Source organism: Rattus norvegicus, chromosome 9 (genome assembly GCF_036323735.1).
Source record: "Rattus norvegicus strain BN/NHsdMcwi chromosome 9, GRCr8, whole genome shotgun sequence".
Lineage (NCBI taxonomy): Eukaryota > Metazoa > Chordata > Mammalia > Rodentia > Muridae > Rattus > Rattus norvegicus.
Genome location: NC_086027.1, coordinates 114300160 through 114322161, shown reverse-complemented (window position 1 = coordinate 114322161; position 22002 = coordinate 114300160). Strand labels below are relative to the sequence as shown.

General features: G+C 41.8%; 1 protein-coding gene and 1 long non-coding RNA gene across 10 annotated transcripts in view; one reads left to right on the top strand and one right to left on the bottom strand.

The window, feature by feature from the left end:
- The window catches only part of Ptprm (protein tyrosine phosphatase, receptor type, M), a 704621-nt gene that overhangs the window by 468839 nt on the left and 213780 nt on the right, over positions 1-22002 (top strand). For all 9 annotated transcript variants that reach the window (NM_001168632.1, XM_063266820.1, XM_063266818.1 and 6 more), the window contains one exon: positions 2709-2841. In NM_001168632.1, the coding sequence (NP_001162103.1) occupies positions 2709-2841 (133 nt within the window). The remainder of the gene's footprint in view (positions 1-2708; positions 2842-22002) is intronic.
- Positions 6159-20229, bottom strand: LOC108352014 (uncharacterized). Its single transcript, XR_001839983.3, has 3 exons — positions 20133-20229; positions 18437-18637; positions 6159-14180 (listed from the first exon to the last, which is right to left on the bottom strand). It is a non-coding gene; the product is annotated as an uncharacterized LOC108352014 (long non-coding RNA).

Genomic DNA, 22002 nt, shown 5'->3' with positions numbered 1-22002 from the left:
CTGCCCAGCGATCCGCTCTCTCCACCGCTTGCAGAGGTCAAGAGGGTAAGGGCATGCCCTACCCTCATTCCTTCTGCAGGTCTCCTCAATGCTCCTGTCTCAGTAATTCCTTCTTAGTTCTCTCTACTCGGTCATCACCCCCAGGGTCTAGCACCGAGAATCATGTGGCCCACAGACTTTGTTCAAATGCTTCTCTCCCTGGCACACCCAAATGTAAATCCTGTTTTGCCTATTGGCTCACTACCATGCTCCTAATATACAGAAAGAAATGTAGTTAGGTGTCAAGAAACCATGCGTTAGGTAAAGCAGAATATTGGTGATATTCCCTCCCATGTTCACCTTGATCGCCTTGGCAGTAATCCACTTAACCGGCCGGGGTGTCCTTATAACAGAGTTAGCCTCCCTCAGAGGCACCCAGCCTAGCAAAGGGAAGTCATTGCAAATGCCTTGGGCAGGTTGGTCAGGAGTTCTGGTCCCCAGCCTGAGCCTTCCTGGCTTCCTGAGGAAATCTATGCAGCTGTTTCAGTCAGGGGGTCCCTCTTTTCTCTTCTCAGAACTTACAGTGCGTGACCTAGATCACCTTATATTTTTTATGTGAGAATGTTTTTAAGTGAAAGTTTTTTTTTTCTTAAATTCATTCTTTCTCAATTGGTGTATTTGCTGACTATCAAAAACAAAAACAAACAAAAAACAGCAAAAAAATAAAATAAAACCTTAAAATTGTTTTGCTATACTGAAACTATGTTTGGAGAACTGGTAAAGATAGATGTTTTTGCAAATTACACATTTAAAATTGGATAGTAAATAAAAATAGAAAAGGTTGGACCTCCATTCCGAATCTGTAATGTTAAATTTTTCATTTATAAAGTTTTTCATCCTCTTATCAAATATGCATGTTTCTATAAAATTTTCTAAACAATAGATTTTTTAACCTTTCCATTTCCTCTGCGTCAGCCACCTGGTGCTGTGGCAATTGGTCTGGGGAAGTGAGTGTTCTTCAGATCATCATTGTTGTCTTTTAAATAATTTAATTATTTTATTATTATAATGTAATTGCCATTAATACATTCAACATTAAACTAGACAGCAGGTTTGAGGATTAAATTAAGAAAAAGTAGCAGGAAGGATGTTCTGTCCTCTTGACATTGTTGGAAGTAAATTTAATAATAATAAAATAATAATAATAATAAGCCCCTTTGGAAGGCTTTTGCTTACATCATTGAGAAGAAGGAAGGAAGATGCATGGCTAGAAAGTTCCTTTTTATTAAAAGCAGTAAGTAAGCTGGCACCAGGCGGCAGTACACAGGACACCTGGGACAGTCGCTGGCACTCAGCAAGAGATAAACGTATCTGATGGCCTGGGGTCTTCTGTCTCTCATTTCTTCTCTTATCTGCACCCAGCTTTATCTGGCCAGGTTACAGCCTTGTTCTCTTGAATAAAAATCTTAATATGTGTTTAGTTGGAAAGAAACTGGATCCATATACTTCCAAAGAGTCAAGGAAACCAGAGCAGCTCTAACTCCCCTCGCCCAGTCCTCCACAATACCCCATTTCCCACAATGCCCCATTTCTCACAGTGCCCCAATTCCCACAATGCCCCACTCTGCACCTGACGTCCGATCTGCCGTACACGTGCGCACAGATGCAGGCAGAACCAGTGCAGTTTCACAAGCACAAATGAGCGCGCTGGTGTTAGACACAAAGGAAAGGGAGAAAGAAGCAGGTTCAAACTCACATTCGTTACTTTCGACCACCAGAAAATGCAGAAAGCATTCTAGGATGAGAAGTTTAAACATTAAATCACTGTATTTAGTAAGGGTAGTGTGGTGGCCCAGATACCAGAGGCCATTGTATCCTGAGGCTAGGAGAAACCTTTTTTAAAAAGTAGACGCCGTTGCATGAATTGGACAATAAACTCCTAATATTCTTCATCCTGAACTCACTTAGCAGAGGAAATGGGATATTTCATCAGACACAGATTTGACATTCCATCACATTACGCCATAAGCAGGACAAACAGTGCATTAGAAAGAGGCGAGCAAGCAAGCCGAGACACAGCCACCACTCTGAGGCCCCGGTTATCTCATTTAAACAGATATGAACTCTGAGCACCAGTGGTATGATCAACCAGCTGCTGCCCCACGTTCTGAATAAATTGCTTAGAAGGATCCTTTTGCTTACCAGATGTGACCTAGATTCAGATTTCCAAAGGTGGGGGGGTCTCTATTGTGTTAAAAAACAATTGCTGGTAAGATGCACGGTAAATGAGCTTATCTCCCTCTTCCAGGTGTTTGGGCTAATATGTGATAGAATTATTGCTTCATTTATGAAAAATAATTGAGGAAAATGTCCCAGCAAATCAAATTTGGATAAAGGCTTAGGAATAGCTATTGTGCTGTTAGCGAGTTTTTAACAGAGGAAGAGCGGGAGCTAAAAGAGATAATAAAAATATTTAAAAGTGCATTTGAGAAGTCTGTTATAAAAGGGTCAGACGTGGGTGTGCTGTGGTGGAGTGAAGTGTTGAAGAGCAATGGGAACAATTACAATGCTTTCAACATCTAGGAAAGCTGCTTTAAAAAAAAAAAAAATCAAAGCCCGTCTGTCTGCCCGCGCTGATAAGTTGTATTATTCTGTTAAATGCATGGGGAAAAATTTAAATGTAACATCTTTATTCTGTCTTACCCAATTGCTCTCCTCTTTGTCTCCAGGGGCAGTTACTCCAAAGCCAGTCCCTGAACCTGAGAAAGGAACAGACCACACGGTGAAAATCGCCGGAGTGATTGCAGGCATCCTTCTGTTTGTCATCATATTCCTTGGCGTCGTGCTGGTCATGAAGAAGAGGTAGGCTTGCAGCCAAAGGACTCACTCCCATTGTTCATGTGTGCACGAAAAGACCCATTTACTGGGCAGGCAACGGTGCCCAAGACACAGCTGTGACTCCGTGATTGTGAACATTTTTAATCATATAGCATTTGCGGTTAGGGGACAGACATTTAGAGTAAATGCTTGGGGGTGTGTGTGTGTGTGTGTGTGTGTGTGTGAATATACAAAGCATATCCTGCCATTTCCTCCCCTGGGACAATCAAAAAGCTATGATTTTTGTTTTAGTCCCTGACAGGTGTTTGGTCCTAATGACTGACAGCTCTTGTATTTGGTGCTCCCGAGCCGAGAGAGAAGGAAGACCTCCCTCCGGTTATAACGAAAATTATGAGGACAGAATTCCTCGTGCCAGCATTATGCTGGCACCATGCTACATTAGCTAATCAATACAGTTCCCCGTGAGAAAGTAACCTTGACGATCAGCAGCCCCAAAGTAAAAGACAGGGACCCGAGTGTGAAGGACTGAGTCATTAGAGCAAACGCAGTGTCATGAAAGGGTTCTGACCGGCTGAGGGATCGCTCACTGGTGGAAGAGATTAGTAGATGTGGTTATGGTAAATAATTTTCTCCTTCCCTTGGAAAACATCCAATATATGCTTTTGTGTGAGCAAGTCTTTCAAAAAACACAACTTAATAATAAAATAGAGTCTTCAATTTATATAAAATGACAAAGGAAAATACAATTGACTGGAAGTAGTGGACAGATGTTCCCGAACAGAAGTTGTTCATGGGGCTTGCTGCTTTGCTCTTTAAGTGCAAATGTAACCAGGGAGTGGGGATGTGGTCATGGGCGGAAGAGGTGAAGCAGACCCGTTTGCCAGAGTAGGATCATGAAGGTTATATGCGGTCATAGAAAGTGGTTGGACCCCATCATGAAATCTAGCTGGTGGTGGTGTCCGCTAAGTTTTATGTTCACGTGAGGAAGATGGAAAGCAGTTGTAAAGAGACTGTTGAATGAAGGGGGGACATCAGGAGGTATATTTGAATGCCTACTTGGAGGGGAAAGGAAAAGTCTAGAAGAAACTAGCTCTTCTCGCAGCAAGTCAGTGGTGGTGACGCTGTTCCTGTGAATGCAGAACAGAGAAGGAACTAGAAGATTCTTAACAGCAAAAGAGAAGTCAGTTGTGGACATTTGGGGTGCGGGGTTCCATTGTGCTGATGTGCTCCCTGGCAGATGGATGTGCTTTGTGGGTGAGAAATATAATAATCCCAACTCTGCATGAACTTGTTGAGCTCTAGGAATGTCCGAGATGAAGATAACCCTGTGTTAGAGCCCCATCTCAGTGAGTGCTTGTGCAGGCACGTGAATCCAGTCCTGTTCGCCTTCCTGTTTCTTCCACGTGTCCTTTGTCCTAGACTTCCTTTTCCTACCTCTTTTTTTTTATTGGATTTTTTCATTTACATTTGAAATGTTATCCCCTCTCCTGCTGCTTCTATGAGGAAGCCACCCATACACTCCCTCCTATCTCCCCGCCTTGACATTCCCCTACCCTGGGGCATGGAGCCTTCACAGTACCAAGGTCCTCTCCTCCCACTGATGCCCTACAAGGCCATCCTCTGCTACATATGCAGCTGGAGCCGTAGGTTCACTCTTGGGATAATGGTTTAGTCTTTGGGAACTCTGAGGGGTCTGGTTGGTTGGTGATGTTGTTCTTAAGAAATTGCAAATCCCTTCAGCTCCTTCAGTCATTTCTCTAATTCCTCCACTGGGGACCCCATTCTTAGTTCAATGGCTGTCTGCGCATCCTCATCTGTATCAGTAAGGCTGTGGTAGAGCCTCTCAGGAGACAGCTATATCAGGCTTCTGTCAGCATGCACTTCTTGGCATCTGCAATATTGTCTGGGTTTGGAGGCTGTATATGGGATGGATCCCCAAATGGAGCAGTCTCTGGGTGGCTTTTCCTTCAGACTGTGCTCCACATTTTGTCTCCATGTTTCCTCCTTCTAAGAAAGACTGAAGCATCCACACTTTGGTCTTCATTCTTCTTGAGCTTCACATGGTCTGTGAATTGTATCTTGGGTATTCTGAGTTTGGGGGCTAATATCCACTTATCAATGAGTGCGCACCATATGTGTTTTTTATGATTGGGTTACCTTACTCAGGATGATATTTTTAGTTCCATCCATTTGCCTAAGAATTTCATGAAGTCACTGTTTTTAATAGCTGAGTAGTACTCCATTGTATAAATGTGCCACATATTTTGTATCCATTCCTCTGCCAAAGGACATCTGGGTTGTTTCAGCTTCTGGCTATTATAAATAAGGCTGCTATGAACATAGTGGAGCATGTGTCATTGTTATATGTTGGAGCATCTTTTGGGTGTATGCCCAGGAGTGGTATAGCTGGGTCCTCAGGTAGTAGTATTATGTCCAGGTTTCTGAGGAACATCCCAACTGATTTCCAGAGTGGTTGTACCAGTTTGCAATCCCACCAACAATGGAGGAGTGTTCCTCTTTCTCCACATCCTTACCAGCATCTGCCGCTGTCTCCTGAGTTTTTGATCTTAGCCATTCTGACTGGTGTGAGGTAGAATCTCAGGGTTGTTTTGATTTGCATTTCCCTGTTGAGTAAGGATGTTAAACATTTCTTTAGGTGCTTCTTGGCCATTCAATATTCCTCAGTTGAGGAATATTTAGCTCTTTGTTTAGCTCTGTACCCCATTTTTAAATAGGGTTATTTGATTCTCTGGAGTCTAACTTCTTGAGTTTTTTATCTATTGGTTATTAGCCCTCTATCAGATGTAGAACTGGTAAATTATATTTTCCCAATCTGTTGGTTGCCATTTCGCCCTAATAACAGTGTCCTTTGCCTTACAGAAGCTTTGCAATTTTATGAGGTGCCATTTGTCGATTCTTGATCTTAGCGCATAAGCCATGGGTGTTCTGTTCAGGAAATTTTCTCCAGTGCCCATGTGTTTGAGGCTCTTCCCCACTTTCTCTTCTATTAGCTTCAGAGTACGTTTTATGTGGAGGTCCTCGATCCACTTGGACTTAAGCTTTGTACAGGGTGATAAGGATGGATCGATCTGCGTTCTTCTACATGCTGACCTCCAGTTGAACCAGCACCATTTGCTGAAAATGCTATCTTTTTTCCATTGGATGGTTTTAGCTCCTTTGTCAAAGATCAAGTGACCATAGGTGTGTGGGTTCATTCTTGGGTCTTCAATTCTATTCCATTGATCCACCTGCCTCTCTCTGTACCAATACCATGCAGTTTTTATCACTATTGTTCTGTAATACAGCTTGAGGTCAGAGATGGTGATTCCCCGAGAAGTGTCTTTTTGTTGTTGTTGTTGTTGGTAGTGGTGGTTTTTTTTTTGTTGTTGTTGTTGTTGTTTTATTGTTGAGAATAGTTTTTCCTATCCTGGGTCTTTTGTTATTCCAAATGAATTTGCAAATTGCTCTTTCTAACCCTGTGAAGTATTGAGTTGGAATTTTGATGGGGATTGCATTGAATCTGTAGATTGCTTTTGGCAAGATGACCATTTTTACTATATTAATCCTGCCAATCCATGAGCATGGGAGATCTTTCCATCTTCTGAGAGCTTCAGTTTCTGTCTTCGGAAACTTGAAGTTCCTGTCACATGGATCTTTCACTTGCTCGGTTAGAATCTATTGTGAAGGGTAGCATTTTCTTTAATTTTTTTCTCAGCCTGTTTATCCTTCGAGTAGAATAAGGCTACTGATTTGTTCAAGTTAATTTTATATCCAGCCACTTTGCTGTAGTTGATTATCATGTTTAGGAAGTCTCTTGTGGAATTTTTGGGGTCACTTAAGTATACTATCATATCATCTGCAAATAGTGTTATTTTGACTTCTTCCTTTCCAATTTGTATCCCCTTGACCTCTTTTTGTTGTGTGATTGCTCTGGCTAGGACTTCAAGTAATATATTGAATAGGTAGGAAGAAAGTGGGCTGCTTTGTCTAGTCTCTGATTTTAGTGGGATTGCTTCAAGTTTCTCTCCATTTAGTTTGATGTTAGCTACTGGTTTGCTGCATATGGCTTTTATTATGTTTATGTATGGACCTTGAATTCCTGATCTTCCCTTGAATTCATGATCTTTTATCATGAAGGGGTATTGAATTTTATAAAATGTATTCTCAGCATTTAATGAGAGGATCATGTGTTTTTTTTTTCTTTGATTTTGTTTATATAGTGGATTACATTGACAGATTTCCGTATATTGAACCATCCCTGCATCCCTGGGATGAAGCCTACTTGGTCATGATGGATGATCATTTTAATGTGATCTTGGGTTTGGTTTGTGAAAATTTTATTGAGTATTTTGGCATTGATATTAATAAGAAAAATTGGTTTGAAGTTCTTTTTCTTGGTTGGGTCTTTGTGTGGTTTAGGTATACACATAATTGTGGCTTCATCAAACAAATTGGGTAGTGTTCCTTCTGTTTCTGTTTTGTGGAATAGTTTGGACAGTAATGGTATTAGGTCTTCTATGAAGGTCTGATAGAATTCTGCACTAAAACCATCTGGTCCTGGGCCCTTTTTGGTTGGGAGACTTTTAATAACTGCTTCTATTTCTTTAGGGGTTATGGGACTGTTTGGATAGTTTATCTGATCCTGATTTAACTTTGGTACCTGATATCTGTCTAGAAAAGTGTCCATTTCCTCCAGATTTTCCAATTTTGTTGAATATAGGCTTTTGTAGTAGGATCTGATGGTTTTTTTTTTAATTTCCTCAGATTCTGTTGTTATGTCTCCCTTTTCATTTCTGATTTTGTTAATTTGGATACTGTCTCTGTGCCCTCTGGTTAGTCTGACTAAAGGTAGTCGATCTTGTTGATTTTCTCAAAGAACCAACTCCTGGTTTTGTTGATTCCTTGCATGGTTCTTTTTGTTTCTACTTGGTTGATTTCAGGAATTTCATTGTTTCCTGCCATCTACTCTCTTGTGTATATTTGCTTCTTTTTATTCTAGAGCTTTCAGGTGAGCTCTCAAGCTGCTAGTGTGTGCTCTCTTCAGTTCTTTTTGGAGGCACTCAGAGCTATGAGTTTTCCTCTTAGCACAGCTTTCATTGTGTCCAATAATTTGAGTATGTTGTGCCTTCATTTTCATTAAATTCTAAAAAGTCTTTAATTTCTTTCCTTATTTCTTCCTTGACCAATTATCATTGAGTAGAGCATTGTTCAGCTTCCATGTGTATGTGGGTTTTCTGTTGTTTTTGTTGTTATTCAAGACCAGCCTTAGTCCATGGTAATCTGATAGCATGCATGGGATTATTTTAATCTTCTTGTATCTGTTGAGGCCTATTTTGTGACTGATTATATGCTCAATTTTGGAGAAGGTAACATGAGGTGCTGAGAAGAAGGTATATTCTTTTGTTTTATGATGAAATGTTCTGTAGATATCTGTAAATCCATTTGACTCATAACTTCTTTTAGTTTCACTGTGTCTCTGTTTAGTTTCTGTTTCTATGATCTGTCCATTGATGAGAGTGGGGTGTTGAAGTCTCCCACTCTTATTGTGAGAGGTGCAATGTGCTTTGAGCTTTAGTAAGGTTTCTTTTATGGACCTTGGTGTCTTTTAATTTGGAGCATAGATATTCAGAATTGAGAGTTTATCTTGGTGGATTTTTCCTTTGATGAATATGAAATATTCTTCCTTAACTTTTTTGATAACTTTTGGTTGAAAGGCAATTTTATTTGATATTAGAATGGCTACTCCAGCTTGTTTCTTGGGACCATTTGCTTGGAAAATTTTTTCCCAGCCTTTTACTCTGAGCAAGTGTCTGTCTTTGTCACTGAGGTGTTACCTGTATGCAGCAAAATGCTGGGTCCTGTTTACATATCCAGTCTGTTAATCTATGTCTTTTTATTGGGGAATTTAGTCTATTGATGTTAAGAGATATTAAGAAATAGTGATTGTTTTTTCCTGCTACTTTTGTTGCTAGAGGTGGAATTATGTTTGTGTGGCTATCTTCTTTGGGGTTAGTTGAAAGAAGATTACTTTCTTGTTTTTTCTAGGGTGTAGTTTCCCTCCTTGTGTTTGAGTTTTCCAACTATTATCCTTTGTAGGGCTGGATTTGTGGAAATATATTGTGTAAACTTGGTTATGTCATGGAATATCTTGGTTTCTCCATCTATGGTAATTGAGAGTTTTGTGGGATACAGTAATTGGGCTGGCATTTCTGTTCTCTTAGGATCTATGACATCTGCCCAGGATCTTCTAGCTTTCATAGTTTCTGTTGAGAAATCTGGTCTAATTTTGATAGGTCTGCCTTTATATGTTACTTGACCTTTTTCCCTTACTGCTTTTAATTTTCTTTCTTTGTTTTGTATATTTGGTGTTTTGACTATTATGTGATGGGTGGAATTTCTTTTCTGGTCCAATCTATTTAGAATTCTGTAGGCTTCTTGTGTGTTTATGGGCATTTCTTTCTTTAGGTTAGGGAAGTTTTCTTCTATAATTTTGTTGAAGATATTTACTGGCCCTTTAAGTTAGGAATCTTTGCTTTCTTCTATACCTTTTATCCTTAGGCTTGATCTTCTCATTGTGTCCTGGTTTTCCTGGATGTTTTAGCTTAGGATCTTTTTGTGTTTTGCATTTTCTTTGGCTGTTATGTCAATGTTTCCTATAGTATCTTCTACTCGAGATTCTCTCTTCTATCTCCTGTATTCTGTTGGTGATGTTTACCTCTGTCTCCTGATCTCTTTCCTAGGTTTTCTATTTCCATGGTTGTCTCCATTTGTGATTTCTTTATTGTTTCTATTTCCATCTTTAGATCCTAAATGGTTTTATTCAGTTTCTTTACCTGTTTTGGTTGTGTTTTCCTGTAATTCTTTTTTGTGTTTCTTCTTTATAGGCTTCTACCTGTTTACCTGTGTTATCCTGTATTTCCTTAAGGGAGTTATTTATGTCCTTCTAAAAATGCTCCAACATTATTATGAGATGTGATTTTTAAATCAAAATCTTGCTTTTCTAGTGTGTTAGAGTATCCATTACTTGTTGTGGAGAACTGGGTTCTGATGATGCCAAGTGGCCTTGGTTTCTGTGGCTTAGGTTCTTGAGTTTGCCGCTTGCCATCTGGTTATCTCTAGTGTTTGCTGGTCTTGCTGACTCTGACAGTGGCTTGATACTCCTGTAAGCCTCCTTACAGCACTCCTGGGAGACCAGCTCTCTCCTAGTGGGATCTGGGTACAGAGAGCTCTGGAACAGAGTCGTCACTGGGCGCAGACAGAAAATGGAAGCTCCCTACCTTGTTTTAATGCTTCTGTTTGCTTGTTTGCTTTTGAGAAATGGGGGTTGACTCTATGGCCCCAGCTAGGCTTGAACTTAAGATCTTACTACCACCATTTGAATGCTGGGACTGTAGGCATGAGCTACCATGCCTAACTTTATTTGCCTCCACATCTTTATGTCTCATTCTTACTCACATCTCATACTGGTTTTGTTTTGGTTTTTCTCTTTTCCTTTGTCCCTCATCACTCATTTTTTTTTCTGGGTGATCTTTGCCTGATCCTTACCTCAGTTGTTTATGTAGATACCGATTTGGGGATAACAGTGAGCTTTTCTATTGTTCTAACATGCACCAAGGAAAAGCCTAAGTAATAATAGGTAGTAGGAACAAACCATAGGCATGGACATCACGCCTAGATATTCAAAATGAAGATTTCAGAGATTTGTTTCAAATTCTTGGACTAGATTGGATCTTCGTGTCTTCCAGCAAGCTCTCTGTGAGGAACAGCTTAAAACGTAGTAATCCAGTTGCCCCTGTGACCTCAGCTAAATGCTAACTAATCCTCCAAGGGTCTTTTGTTTTCCCTGCTAGATGTGCTCATTTCTCTACCCAGGTCTCTCAGGTAGTCACAGGGCTGATGCTATAAATTATGCATTTGAAGAGATTGCCTCTGGTAACATATGGCCTTGATACAACTTTAGACTAAAGACCCATAAGTCATGTCAGATTTTACATGATTATTTACTACACAATAATCTTAACAGGGCTGTCTGCACAGCATGCACCAGTGCTGTATCTGCTTTCTCTGAAAGAGAGGATGTGCTCTCTGTAAGACAAATTAGCCAACGCACTCTGCCTATGAATGCAACGCTTTAAGTTTTAGGCCTGTGCTGCACGTGACACAAAGCTCAAAACTGGGAGTTGTTCAGGGCCTTTTTCACCAAAATTCAAGTCTAAATTTTACAAGCACCATTTTTAGACAGAATAGTTAAAATACTGCATGAATCACGCATTGGTCACTGGAGTTTTACTCGTGTGTAACAAGCATGTTTCATTATTTAAACTACCTAGTAGGTCTTCCAAATACCTTCTCTTGTGCAGTCACTTGAAGCCCTGTATTAGTGGCTGGTGAGCCACATTTCCCACCATGTCACAAAAGACCTTCAATAAATAAGGAAAAGCCAGCAGGCAATGAAGAAAACGAGGGGGTGTGTGTGTGTGTGTGTGTGTGTGTGTGTGTGTGTGTGTGTGCAAGAATGGCCTCAGGTGTGTATGTCTACGCAGAACTGGCTAATTTTTCTACTAGGTGGAAATTAGTATGATCAGATTTGTGGGATTTTCTGTTTGTGTTTCTCTAGCCTGGCTTTCCTCTACTCACAGATTTATTTCTACCATCTATCTATCATCTATCTATCTATCTATCATTGATCTATCGTCTATCTAGTATCTATCATCTACCATTTATTTATCATCTATCTAGTATCTATTGTCTACCTATCATCTATTATCGACTTATTTATCACCCATCTATCATCTATCTAGTATCTTTCATCTATATATCTATCATCTATCATCTGTCTTCTATGTATCCATCAATCAATCATCTATCATTTATCTATTTATCACCTATCTATCTATCTATCTATCGTCTATGTATCCATCTACCTATCTATAGCTTATCTACCTATCTGCCCATTTGGGCTGGTGCGTTCATAGCCACAGCACAAGAGAAAGTAGAGACTGGGGCAAACATATCATTATATCTGGTAGTGCCACTGGGAATGTGTCTTGTGGAGGATGAGCTCACTGTCTGTGCCAGTCAGCACTCCAAGCCAGTCAGCTTGGAGTTCTGGCAAATCCCAGCCATGGCGCATGTCCTAGCGCCGTGCTGTAAGGAGGCATCGTCGGGTACTGACGTAGCTAACCTCATTTGCCTCCTGCAAGGACAGTCCTGTGCATCAGTACTTGGTGAAGGAAACAGTCTCATAGCTAATGTGAAGCCTTTCAACTCATGGCCTAGAGATGATAGTGTCTGAGGGCAGGCATGGCCCTGAGGGGTCCGTCACAATGTTCTATGACTCCCACACACCTGTAAGGCTTTGCCTAGACCTATGATACAAAGGCTTTGCTTTTAAGGACTTTGGTAAGACCCATACATTTACTTTCATCCCATCTGTGGGCAAGTCCATGTCTTCTGTCCCTATCCTAAAAGGCATATGTCTCTGGCAGTGCCATATTTGGGAACAGCAAAAGCCAAAGAAGGCTGCAAGCTGAACATCTAGAAAATGGAGTTTTACACGTAGCCCCACTACAGGTACTCTCTTGACTGATTCACAGTAATTCGAATAGGAGGGCTCCCTTTTTTTTTTTAACCATATTTTACCCTCATCTGCTTTAGTACCTTTGTGCAAATAAAAATACCTGCATTTCCAACATTCTCCATGAGGGATAATTCATCTAAATAACAGTTTGACAGACTTTAGCGTATCACCACTGCCGATTTTACCGTGATTAATTATGTTTGCTGTCGCTTCTAAAATTGCCGCAGATCTTACCTAAGTTGGAGAGCATTTGTATTAATTATAATTATATTACTGTCTGAGCCACAGCGGTACATAGCAATCTCCATAGTTGTGACTGCTCAAAAATAATTAAAGAGACATGAATTATTATATAAAATAGCAAGCAGGAGCTGTGTTTTATGGAAACACCTGTTAGCGATATACACAACCATCTTCATCCCGAAATGCACACCCCGCTGCCTGGCTACAGTGCAGCCAGCCAGTGTTCATTTTACAAATGAATCGAGTCACACAATGTTGTTGAAACAATACTAGTACTGCCTAGGAAAAATAATGCTGTAAAAGTGGAAAATATTTCTGTAGCCTTCGTGAACAAAAAAAGATGAGAGGGAAACTTCGATGAAAGCACTGTTTTCAAAGAAACATTTGACCTGTGCGGCTGGAGGTCAGCTGATGTTGACTGTCTCCCGCTCTGCCTTCTTACATGGGAGATAGAATCCCCACCCCCGCCCCCAACTGTAGCCCGGTGCGAACCTGTACCTGCAGAAAATATTTTAAGTGCAATACGCAATTCAGATTCCAGTTTCAAAGCCACACGTCACTCGCCGTGAATGCACATGAAGGGGTATGTATGTTAATTTCGTTGTTGTCAGGGACGTATAAAATATGTACACACAGCATGTACTCATCTAAATAAAGACCAGAGGTAGAGAACTCTATGCCCCAGCACACGCATTGGCTTGCTTGAACCAGAATAGACCTGCGCACGAGTGTGTGTTAGCCACATCTGCTGATTTCCCCCCAATCCATCCCTTCGCCCACTGGGACCGGTAAGCAGAAGACCCCGCTTACTCAGTGCAAGAGCTATGTAATGCAAAACCACTCTCTGCCGAGAAGTGCCCTGAGCTGGCTGGGACGTGGGTGCTGCCAGAAAAGCCCGGGTCCCTCAGGCTTCTGCACAGATTTGGCTGTGGCATCACACATAATTCTTCAGGACTCAAACCTGCCACGACAGACCCAGCAAGCTACCCAGTGGTCTGCCTGCCGGCCAGGCGAGGACAGATGTCCTCAGGGTGTGCTGCAGCGAGGCCCAAGCCGGTCTTCAATCCCACTCCTCAGATTCCTACAGTCCTGGGAGGTCACGCCAGGCCCTGAACCATCTTAGTGCTGGGCTCTCATGGCACCCTGGGACTGGGCATCCAAGGGGTACAGTTGTCCTTTGATTGCTGGTGCTACAGTCAGGCACGTTCCCGCTGGACTCCTCGTTACTCTGTTAGCATAGTTAATGTATGAGACATTTCTTTGCATCTTACCTCTGAAACCCCAACCAGCCAAGCACGTCAGGAGAAAACTTCATAGTGGTTATCTCCAGACCAGACAACACGGCAAAAGGTAGCCACAGTCACCCTACCTAAGAATGACCCTTTTTCTCTCTCCTGGGCACTCTTAGATACAACCTCAAATCTCTAACCTGGATTATGACTCTTCAGGCCTACCGCTGTCTTCCCATGCTGTAAAGAACATGTGCATATTTGGGCTGATGTAGTCTCGCCTTCCATTAGTGACAGAGAGCATCCCCAGGCTGTGGAAACAGGACATTCTATTTAGTATGATTGTTGAAATGTGGGTCTCGGAGATTCCCCAGAACTCAAATTTCATAAAATCACTTCATTTTTTTCCCATTTCATTTCAGATTAGTAAGTAAAAATAGCTGTGAACAATACTCAAAATAGAAGAAAACTCCATAACTCAGAGAGAGAGAGAGAGAGAGAGAGAGAGAGAGAGAGAGAGAGAGAGCGCAAGCGCGAGCGCAGGCCAGTTTCTACTTTGAGTTAGAACTCGATCAGTGATCCTTGTGACCTGAATTTCTAGCATAAATCTGAATTTCTTTTTAATAGGGAATAGAGCTATAAATGGAATCTCTCATGTATGTTCATTTATAGTATAAATGTTCAAAAGGGTGAAGAAGACCTATTGTGTTAATTAGGGGACCCTTTGATGGTTTTGTCGCTGTTGGCAGTGTAAGACAAAACACAATGTTGAATAATATATTTACTAAGCAAGTTTTTGCCAAGTCCACCCCAGATTGTGAATTTGGTCTCTGAAAGGAGTTTGGGGTATTGTCATTTTTGTACACCCTCAAGTTGTGCTGGCACTGCTCCACTGGCACGAGCAAGGAGCTGTTTCTATAGGTCCTACGGCAGCAAGCAAGAACAGACTCATTTATTGAGTTCTAAACATTCTCCTACTTTGTAAAAACAAAGCAAGGAAAAACAAAGCAAAAGGTAGCCCCGGTCACCCTATCTAAGAATGACCCGTTTTCTCTGTCCTGGGCACTCTTAGACACAACCGCAAATCTCCAACATGGATCCTGTTTCTCTAACATTGGACACTGCACCTGCTTGAGGGCCCGATCCTAATTCAGACACCTGCGATTTGTGCTCTCCCCAGTTGCATTTCCACCCTGGTCTCTGCAAGACCACTGTCAGGGTGATGTTGGTGTCGTGTCCTCTGTGTTTCCTGTTAGATGGTAGCATGGTGGAGTTAGGAGACAACCCCTGGTGACCATGCTCTGCACCTAGCCTCCCATCTGTGCTTGGTCCAAAGCAAGCATGCAGAGTACCTCCTCATTAAAGGCCAAGAAAATACTCGGTTAATCCAGGCCCACAGAATAGAGTGTTTCCTGGCCTGTACAAGCTCTGGCTTCTGTCACTACTACCACAATCAAAGGAGCTAACAATACAGAGTGCAGGCATTTGACTTCCTTTTGTTTCTAAAGTCATGGGGAACATGTTACATAGTATCACATTTGATTAGCTTTCCATAATACAAATGTTCTAATGGATACAGTCCCTGCTTGGAAGGTAGGATTTTGAAGCTTGACTCTAATCCTTTCTACTCGTAAGTTGACATATGAAAGTAGTTGAATTGAATAAATGTATATTTAATTTCATATAGGCTTAATTAAAAAATGAACAAACTAATCAGTAGTAGTTACTTAAACTATTGTTTGTTACATTTGTACTGCACACATTTTAATGGATACATGGCACAGATACATGCTTACAGGGCACAGTGCACTATTCACTGCCTGTGAAGGTTGTACAGGAATCAGGTCAGGGCCTCTGGCATGGCTGTCACCTCAGCTGTATGTCTTCTCTTTCTTGGGAGCGTTTGGCAGTCTCTCTACATTTGCTTAACTGGTAAGAAAGACAGTTTTACTCCCATACTACTGAGCACTAGGAAGCTACCACACATGCCATTGCACCCTGTGCCTTGGTGTCCCCCTCCCTCCTCCAAACCTTGCTCAGGCTCTGGGAACAACCACTTTATTTCTATGCCACCTTCAAAACCCACTTTTATTAATAGTATACTGTTTCCCATATTGTTCACAAGACCATGAATTTAGATTGAAAATGAATAAACAGATGTGAGAATTAATTTTTCTCTATACTGTAGTCATGGATCTTAAATAAAAATATTAGCTTTTTCGAGTCTTCTATTCAGGGCTTTCACAGTGGAGAAGTCTAGACTTCAGCCTGTGGTAGCAATCAGTCTGGGAGTCATTGAGGCTTCTCACCCCCAGGACAGCCTTGGGCTGCTAATCACCTACCACTTCCTTGTTATAGGCTCTTGCTCCTTTGACCATTTTTAATAATGAGTTTGTGCAAAGCACTGGCTCATCGAGCCTATATCCAATCGAAATATTAATAAAATGGGATTGAGGAAGAGGATGCTTACCAAAATGCTCAGTAGCAAAATGACTTTTATCTATGACCTTGTGATCTGCATAGTCTTGACGGCTTTTGGCTGACACAGAATCTTGGAACCCTCATGGCATACCGAGTGTGCCGACGACTATCATAGCATTGCAACCCTTCCTCAACCAGTTCCCACTCCTCCTAAGGGCTGACTGCACCATACATCCACCCACAGCCAGCCCTGCCCACTCCACCTCAGCTCCTTGACCTGCAGCTGCTCACATGCCTTAGCCAAATACCCTTTGTCTAGGATCAAGTTAACTCTCGGCTGTTGCTTCGTAAGTGCTTAGACTGCAGGAACCCATCCCTCTGAATTTCCCAGCAAGTCTAATTCTTCCCCTAGGCCTTGCCCTAAGATCATGTTTGCTGTGTATATTTTGACCTGGAACTCTAGAGTCCTAACATGATTCATGAAACTTTACCTCTCTCTAGCTTAGAGCTTGTTGGGGGTCCCTCCAGGGAGCCACACATTAGTCAAATCCTCTGCTGGCCGTTTCTGAGAGCAGGCTGCATCAGCCTCTCAGGAATCCGCAGTGTCCTTTGCCTTGGGCAACTTCATGTTGCCCAAGATGTTGGAACACTGTAGGCCACAATGTTCCAAAAGAAGGGTATGAATAAGGGGGCTCCTATCCCAAGTGCTCCCCTCACTTTCGTGCTCAGCTATAGCCTCAAAAGCAGTGCCTAAACTTAACTTGTCATAAGTATCTAAGTAAAAGAACAATTCATTATGTGGAGGGAGAAACTGAGTGGGGAGAGCGCTTGATGAATGAGGACCATTAAGAAGTTCACTGTTTCAAAGGTCAGAATTATAGATCTGATTATGTGCAGAGCAATGGCGCTCATTGATTTCTTTCTTTCGGGCCCTGTTCCGAACCTGAGACACAGAGGACATGGCTCACCGTTCTTTTAAATACCACGTGTCCTGTGATTTATAAAGTTTTGAATTCTCAAAAAATATCTTTAATTACCATCCTGACCACTGCATTAGCTTTGGCCTTTTCAGTCCAGTCTGGGGCACTCAGCAATCATTTCTCTTTCAGACATTGCACTGCTAATTTGGGTGATAATATGTGAAGAACTTTCAGCAGTTTAGCCGGGGCTCTGAATAAATAACAAATCAAATTAAGCTATGGTAAATGAAACAGCTCCGATGAAAGAGCCATAAATTAAGAGGCAAACTAAGCAGAATGAAGAAAAAAACAAATTAAAATAGATTTTTGGATTCTGAAATGTTTATCACTTTGACTCGAAGGCTCCAGTGGATGAGGATGTTAGCCAAGAACTCTCTTACCTAGTTAATTTCTGTGCTTTGGCCAAAGAGTCTGCTAACTTGTTTCTCTTTCAAATTCCTTTTTTTTTTTTTTTTTTGAGGCTTCATGCAACGCTCTAAGGTGCTGTGCTAAGGCCCCACGGTGCAGCCTACTGTCTCTAATTATAAAAGGAAGTCATTCTTGGTTACTTCTCAAAGAGTTGAAGGGTCATAAAGGCCCACGGTCACAGCACAGTCATTTGCAAAAGCTAAAAGCTAGTAGCCATCCAAACATCCTTTGGCAAATGAGCAGACATGCCGTGTGCTGGGGTAGCATTCAGCCTTATAAAGGAAACATATTTGACTGTAGCTACCCACATGCGAACCACTAGGCTGAGTGAAACCTCCCATCACTGAATAGTAAATCTTTATGGCATCTGGAGTAGTCACTTTCATAGAACTACCAAGGGCTGAGGAAGAGGCAGGCACTTGGTGTCTTATGGGAACAAAATTGCAGTTTTGGCAAGTTCCAGGAGTAGGTAGTGGTGATGGTTGTGTGGTTACCTAATGGCACTGAGCGACATGCTTTAAAACAGAGTGTACGTTTTCACAAGGAAAAAAAGTCTTAATATCAGTAGGAAATACTTAAAGACAGACTGAGTTCTTATCACTACCTTCTCATTAAGTCTCAGAGCACTGGTTAACTTTGTTGTCACTAAACAAACGGTGTCTCATCCTTTTGGACTGTTAGGCCTGACCTGGCCTAGCTAAGAAAATCGTGTTGTTCATATGACAGAAGTAGAATGTTTGTTATTGGTACACACTTACCTTAGTCACAGAAGCACCTAAAGCCATATTAGACGCATGCTACGTGTAGTCTTCTGGTATCTTTGCCAACTGCAATAGTGAGCAAACCAATCTGCCTTAGAAGGCATCTTCTGTATTGTTGACAGCATCTCCTCAAGGTAGACAAGATGGCCATTGAGATGGAAACTTCCTGTATACTTTGTGGGATTACCGGTGGTGGCCCTTAAAATTTAGAGTTACAGTTTCTCTTGAGTGAAGGAGGATTCCATTATATTGTCTTACATTGTCTCTAACTTGACTCTTTCAAAATGTACCTTGTTTTAGAGCAGATTCAGTGGGTCTTAGTTGACTATAGACTCTGAGGTCAGGAGCTGTGGCTTAAACATATCTGTCTCTTACATTGAATATGGCTCCATGATAGACTATGTGGCTCACATGTGCAAAGCCCTGGGCTCAATTTTCAGCATTAAAAACAAACTAACAAAAAAAAATGGTAAGTAGACTGCCCAAAATATATATCCCCTTGGCATTCCACCTAAGAGGCGTCTCTTTATTCCAGCACCCCAAAGAGGCTTGGTGGACCCAAACATACTTGAATTATTTCATCAGTGACCACAGTCTGCCTATACTCCTACACACACGCTCTCTCTCTCCCTCCCCTTTGTTAAACCCAAGGCCTGACACCTGCTTGGTGATTACCCTAGCACTGAGCTGCAGTAGCCCCAGCCAAAGAAGTCCTGCTGTCATTTTCCCAATCCCCCTCCCGAAGAACCCATTTTCTAAGATGGTGGGCATCCCAAAGGCAATGCCCACTGATGGAATCTCTCCAGCCTAACATATCTGGGGACACTTTATGGTAGAGTACAAAGCCCACTATTCTTCCGAACAAGATTATTGATCAGAAGAGATGACAAAGAACACAAAAGAAGATAAAACAAGATTTACCTTAAATAATCTAAATTACTGCTACATTTATGAATGAGGATATTCTAGTCTACATTTATGAATGAGTACAATATTCTAGTCTACATTTACGAATGAGGATATTCTAGTCTACATTTATGAATGAGTATAATATTTTAGTCTTATCAAGAGTCAATCGAGGTGGTGACCAGTGTCTGCTAAGTGAGTTCTCAGACTCAAACCAGGCACTGAGGTAACACATTTGATGAGTGTTCTCCCAGTTAGACATTATACTTATTCAGTGGTTATACCTTGCTATCTAGTTTTAACTCCAGCCCAACAAGAAAAACAAGTCATTTTAGATTGCATGGTATGGTCAGCAGATTAACTGAACTGACAGAGACGGGAAGGACTGTCCTCTTCAGAGTTGTCATTCTGAACCATTAGCATTCTTTGATTGAAATGCAAAAGATGGATGAGCTATCTTTCTAGTGAGCTGGGGAAGGGGACACACCAGAAACTCTGCCCTGTACCGTGACCAGGATGCCTGTGTTCCGTACCCATGCATTAGAGAAAGAAGGCTGTTATATAGCAGACCCAGATGTCAGCCAAAAAGCTGGGCCTGTATAAGTCAGAACCCAGGAGTCGGGCCCTAGGGTCCTTCAGAAACCTTTGCCAAATCAAACATCTGAGTATGCTTGAAATGGACCACAGTTGAGTGGAAATAAGAATGGGGCGGGGGGAGTGGCACATTCTTCCTTAAGTGTATAGTTTTCCAGTTCAGTAAGTCTCATATCACAAAATCCTATTTCACCTGTGAGCCTCTTTTACTCAACTCTGTGAGTTCCTCGAAAGAATGAAGGCCTTCTGCTTCCTAGTTCCTGCTTCTTGCTTTCTGCTTCCTATTTCCTGCTTCTTGCTTCCTACTTCCTATTTCCTGCTTCTTGCTTCCTACTTCCTATTTCCTGCTTCTTGCTTCCTGCTTTCTATTTCCTGCTTCTTGCTTTCTGCTTCCTACTTCCTGCTTCTTGCTTCCTACTTCCTGCTTCTTGCTTCCTGCTTTCTACTTCCTGCTTCTTGCTTTCTGCTTCCTACTTCCTGCTTCTTGCTTCCTACTTCCTACTTCCTGCTTCTTGCTTCCTGCTTTCTATTTCCTGCTTCCTAGTTTCTAGCACCGCACTGAATTTGGGAAGAGTCTGTGTAATGATCCAAGCCTGTTCTTGCTGTGTGTGCATCACTGCGGGCTCCCACAGAGACAGAGCTCCGTGTCTTTCAGCGTGATAGAAGCTGGTAAGGTGAGCATGGAAGAACCACTGTTACGTTCACCCTGGTGACATGCTGGGGTCCCCACACACTGACTTATCACCTTCCAGCAGAGGAGGGAACAGCCTGTGACAGCCTGTTACAGCCTGTAGTGACTTACATCTTGCTATTTGAGGCATCGCGGCACCATAGCAGTTCATGACAGCCCCCCGTCCCCTCTTTTTTCATCTGTCACAAACATTTTACCCATGGATTACCTCCCTCTGAGCAAAAAATCTCACCTCTGGACAACACACAGCGTAATTCTATCACTCCACGAAAAATATTTAGCAGTGTTCACGTGCTTTCTGTCACGTATTTCAACTGCACTTCATACCATTAGCATTAGTTTGACAGATGCATCCCGAAAGCTACTAAATATTTTGAAATAGTTTTGACGAGAACATATTTTCATTCTTGATGACAGCTAAACTCATGTCTGTGCCAAACCATTTGGTTCTCTCATTAAAACTTGGACCTGAAGATCACTTGCTAGGCATTCCCAAGTAGCAGGAGACCAGAGCAAGGTCTTTATGACAGCCTTGGAATTCTTACAGAGTGCACTTGGAAGTTTCACCATAAGCATGGAGTATTAAAGTGGGAAAGCGCAGTGCGTGGTCTACAGCAGGACTCTGACTTTTAATCAATTTTCTCTAGCAAATTTGCTGAATTTGCTCATTGGCAGACTCTTCATTAATGAGAGAAATAAGTCAGTTCCGTGTTTACTTTTCTTAAAATGGATATTATTAAGTTTTCCTTTATAACTAGGATCGGGACTCAGTTATTTGTGTTTCTGGGGGAGAGAAACTATCTAGATGTGAAGTAGATGATTTACTTTTATTACGCTAACTTATGGGACACTGAATCCTATTTTCCAATATTTTACAGGGTCATTACACTGGAGTTTCACAATGTGCCCTGAATAGACGTTAGCAAGTGGCTAGCTTTGAAAATATAGCCAATGGGCAGAAAATTACCTAGCCAAAAAAAAAAAAAATTAAGAATAAAATTGCCTGTGCTTGGTGGGGTTTTGAAAGGTAAAGTGATAGGCCTATGTCTCAGTTACTGTGGCACTGCTCTAAAGAGGCACCATGGCCATGACAGGTTATAGAGGAGAGCACATAACTGGGGGCTGGCTTACAGTTTCAGAGGGTGAGTCCACGATCATCATGGCACGAGTGTGGCAGCAGGCAGGCAGGCATGGCACTGAAACAGTAGCTGAGAGCTCATATCTAGTCCAAAGGAGCAGAGAGAGAGAGACAGAGACAGAGACAGACAGAGACAGACAGAGAGACAGAGACAGAGAGAAAGCAGAGAGAGACAGAGCCAGAGTCAGAGACACAGACACAGAGATACAGAGACAGAGACAGATAGAGACAGAG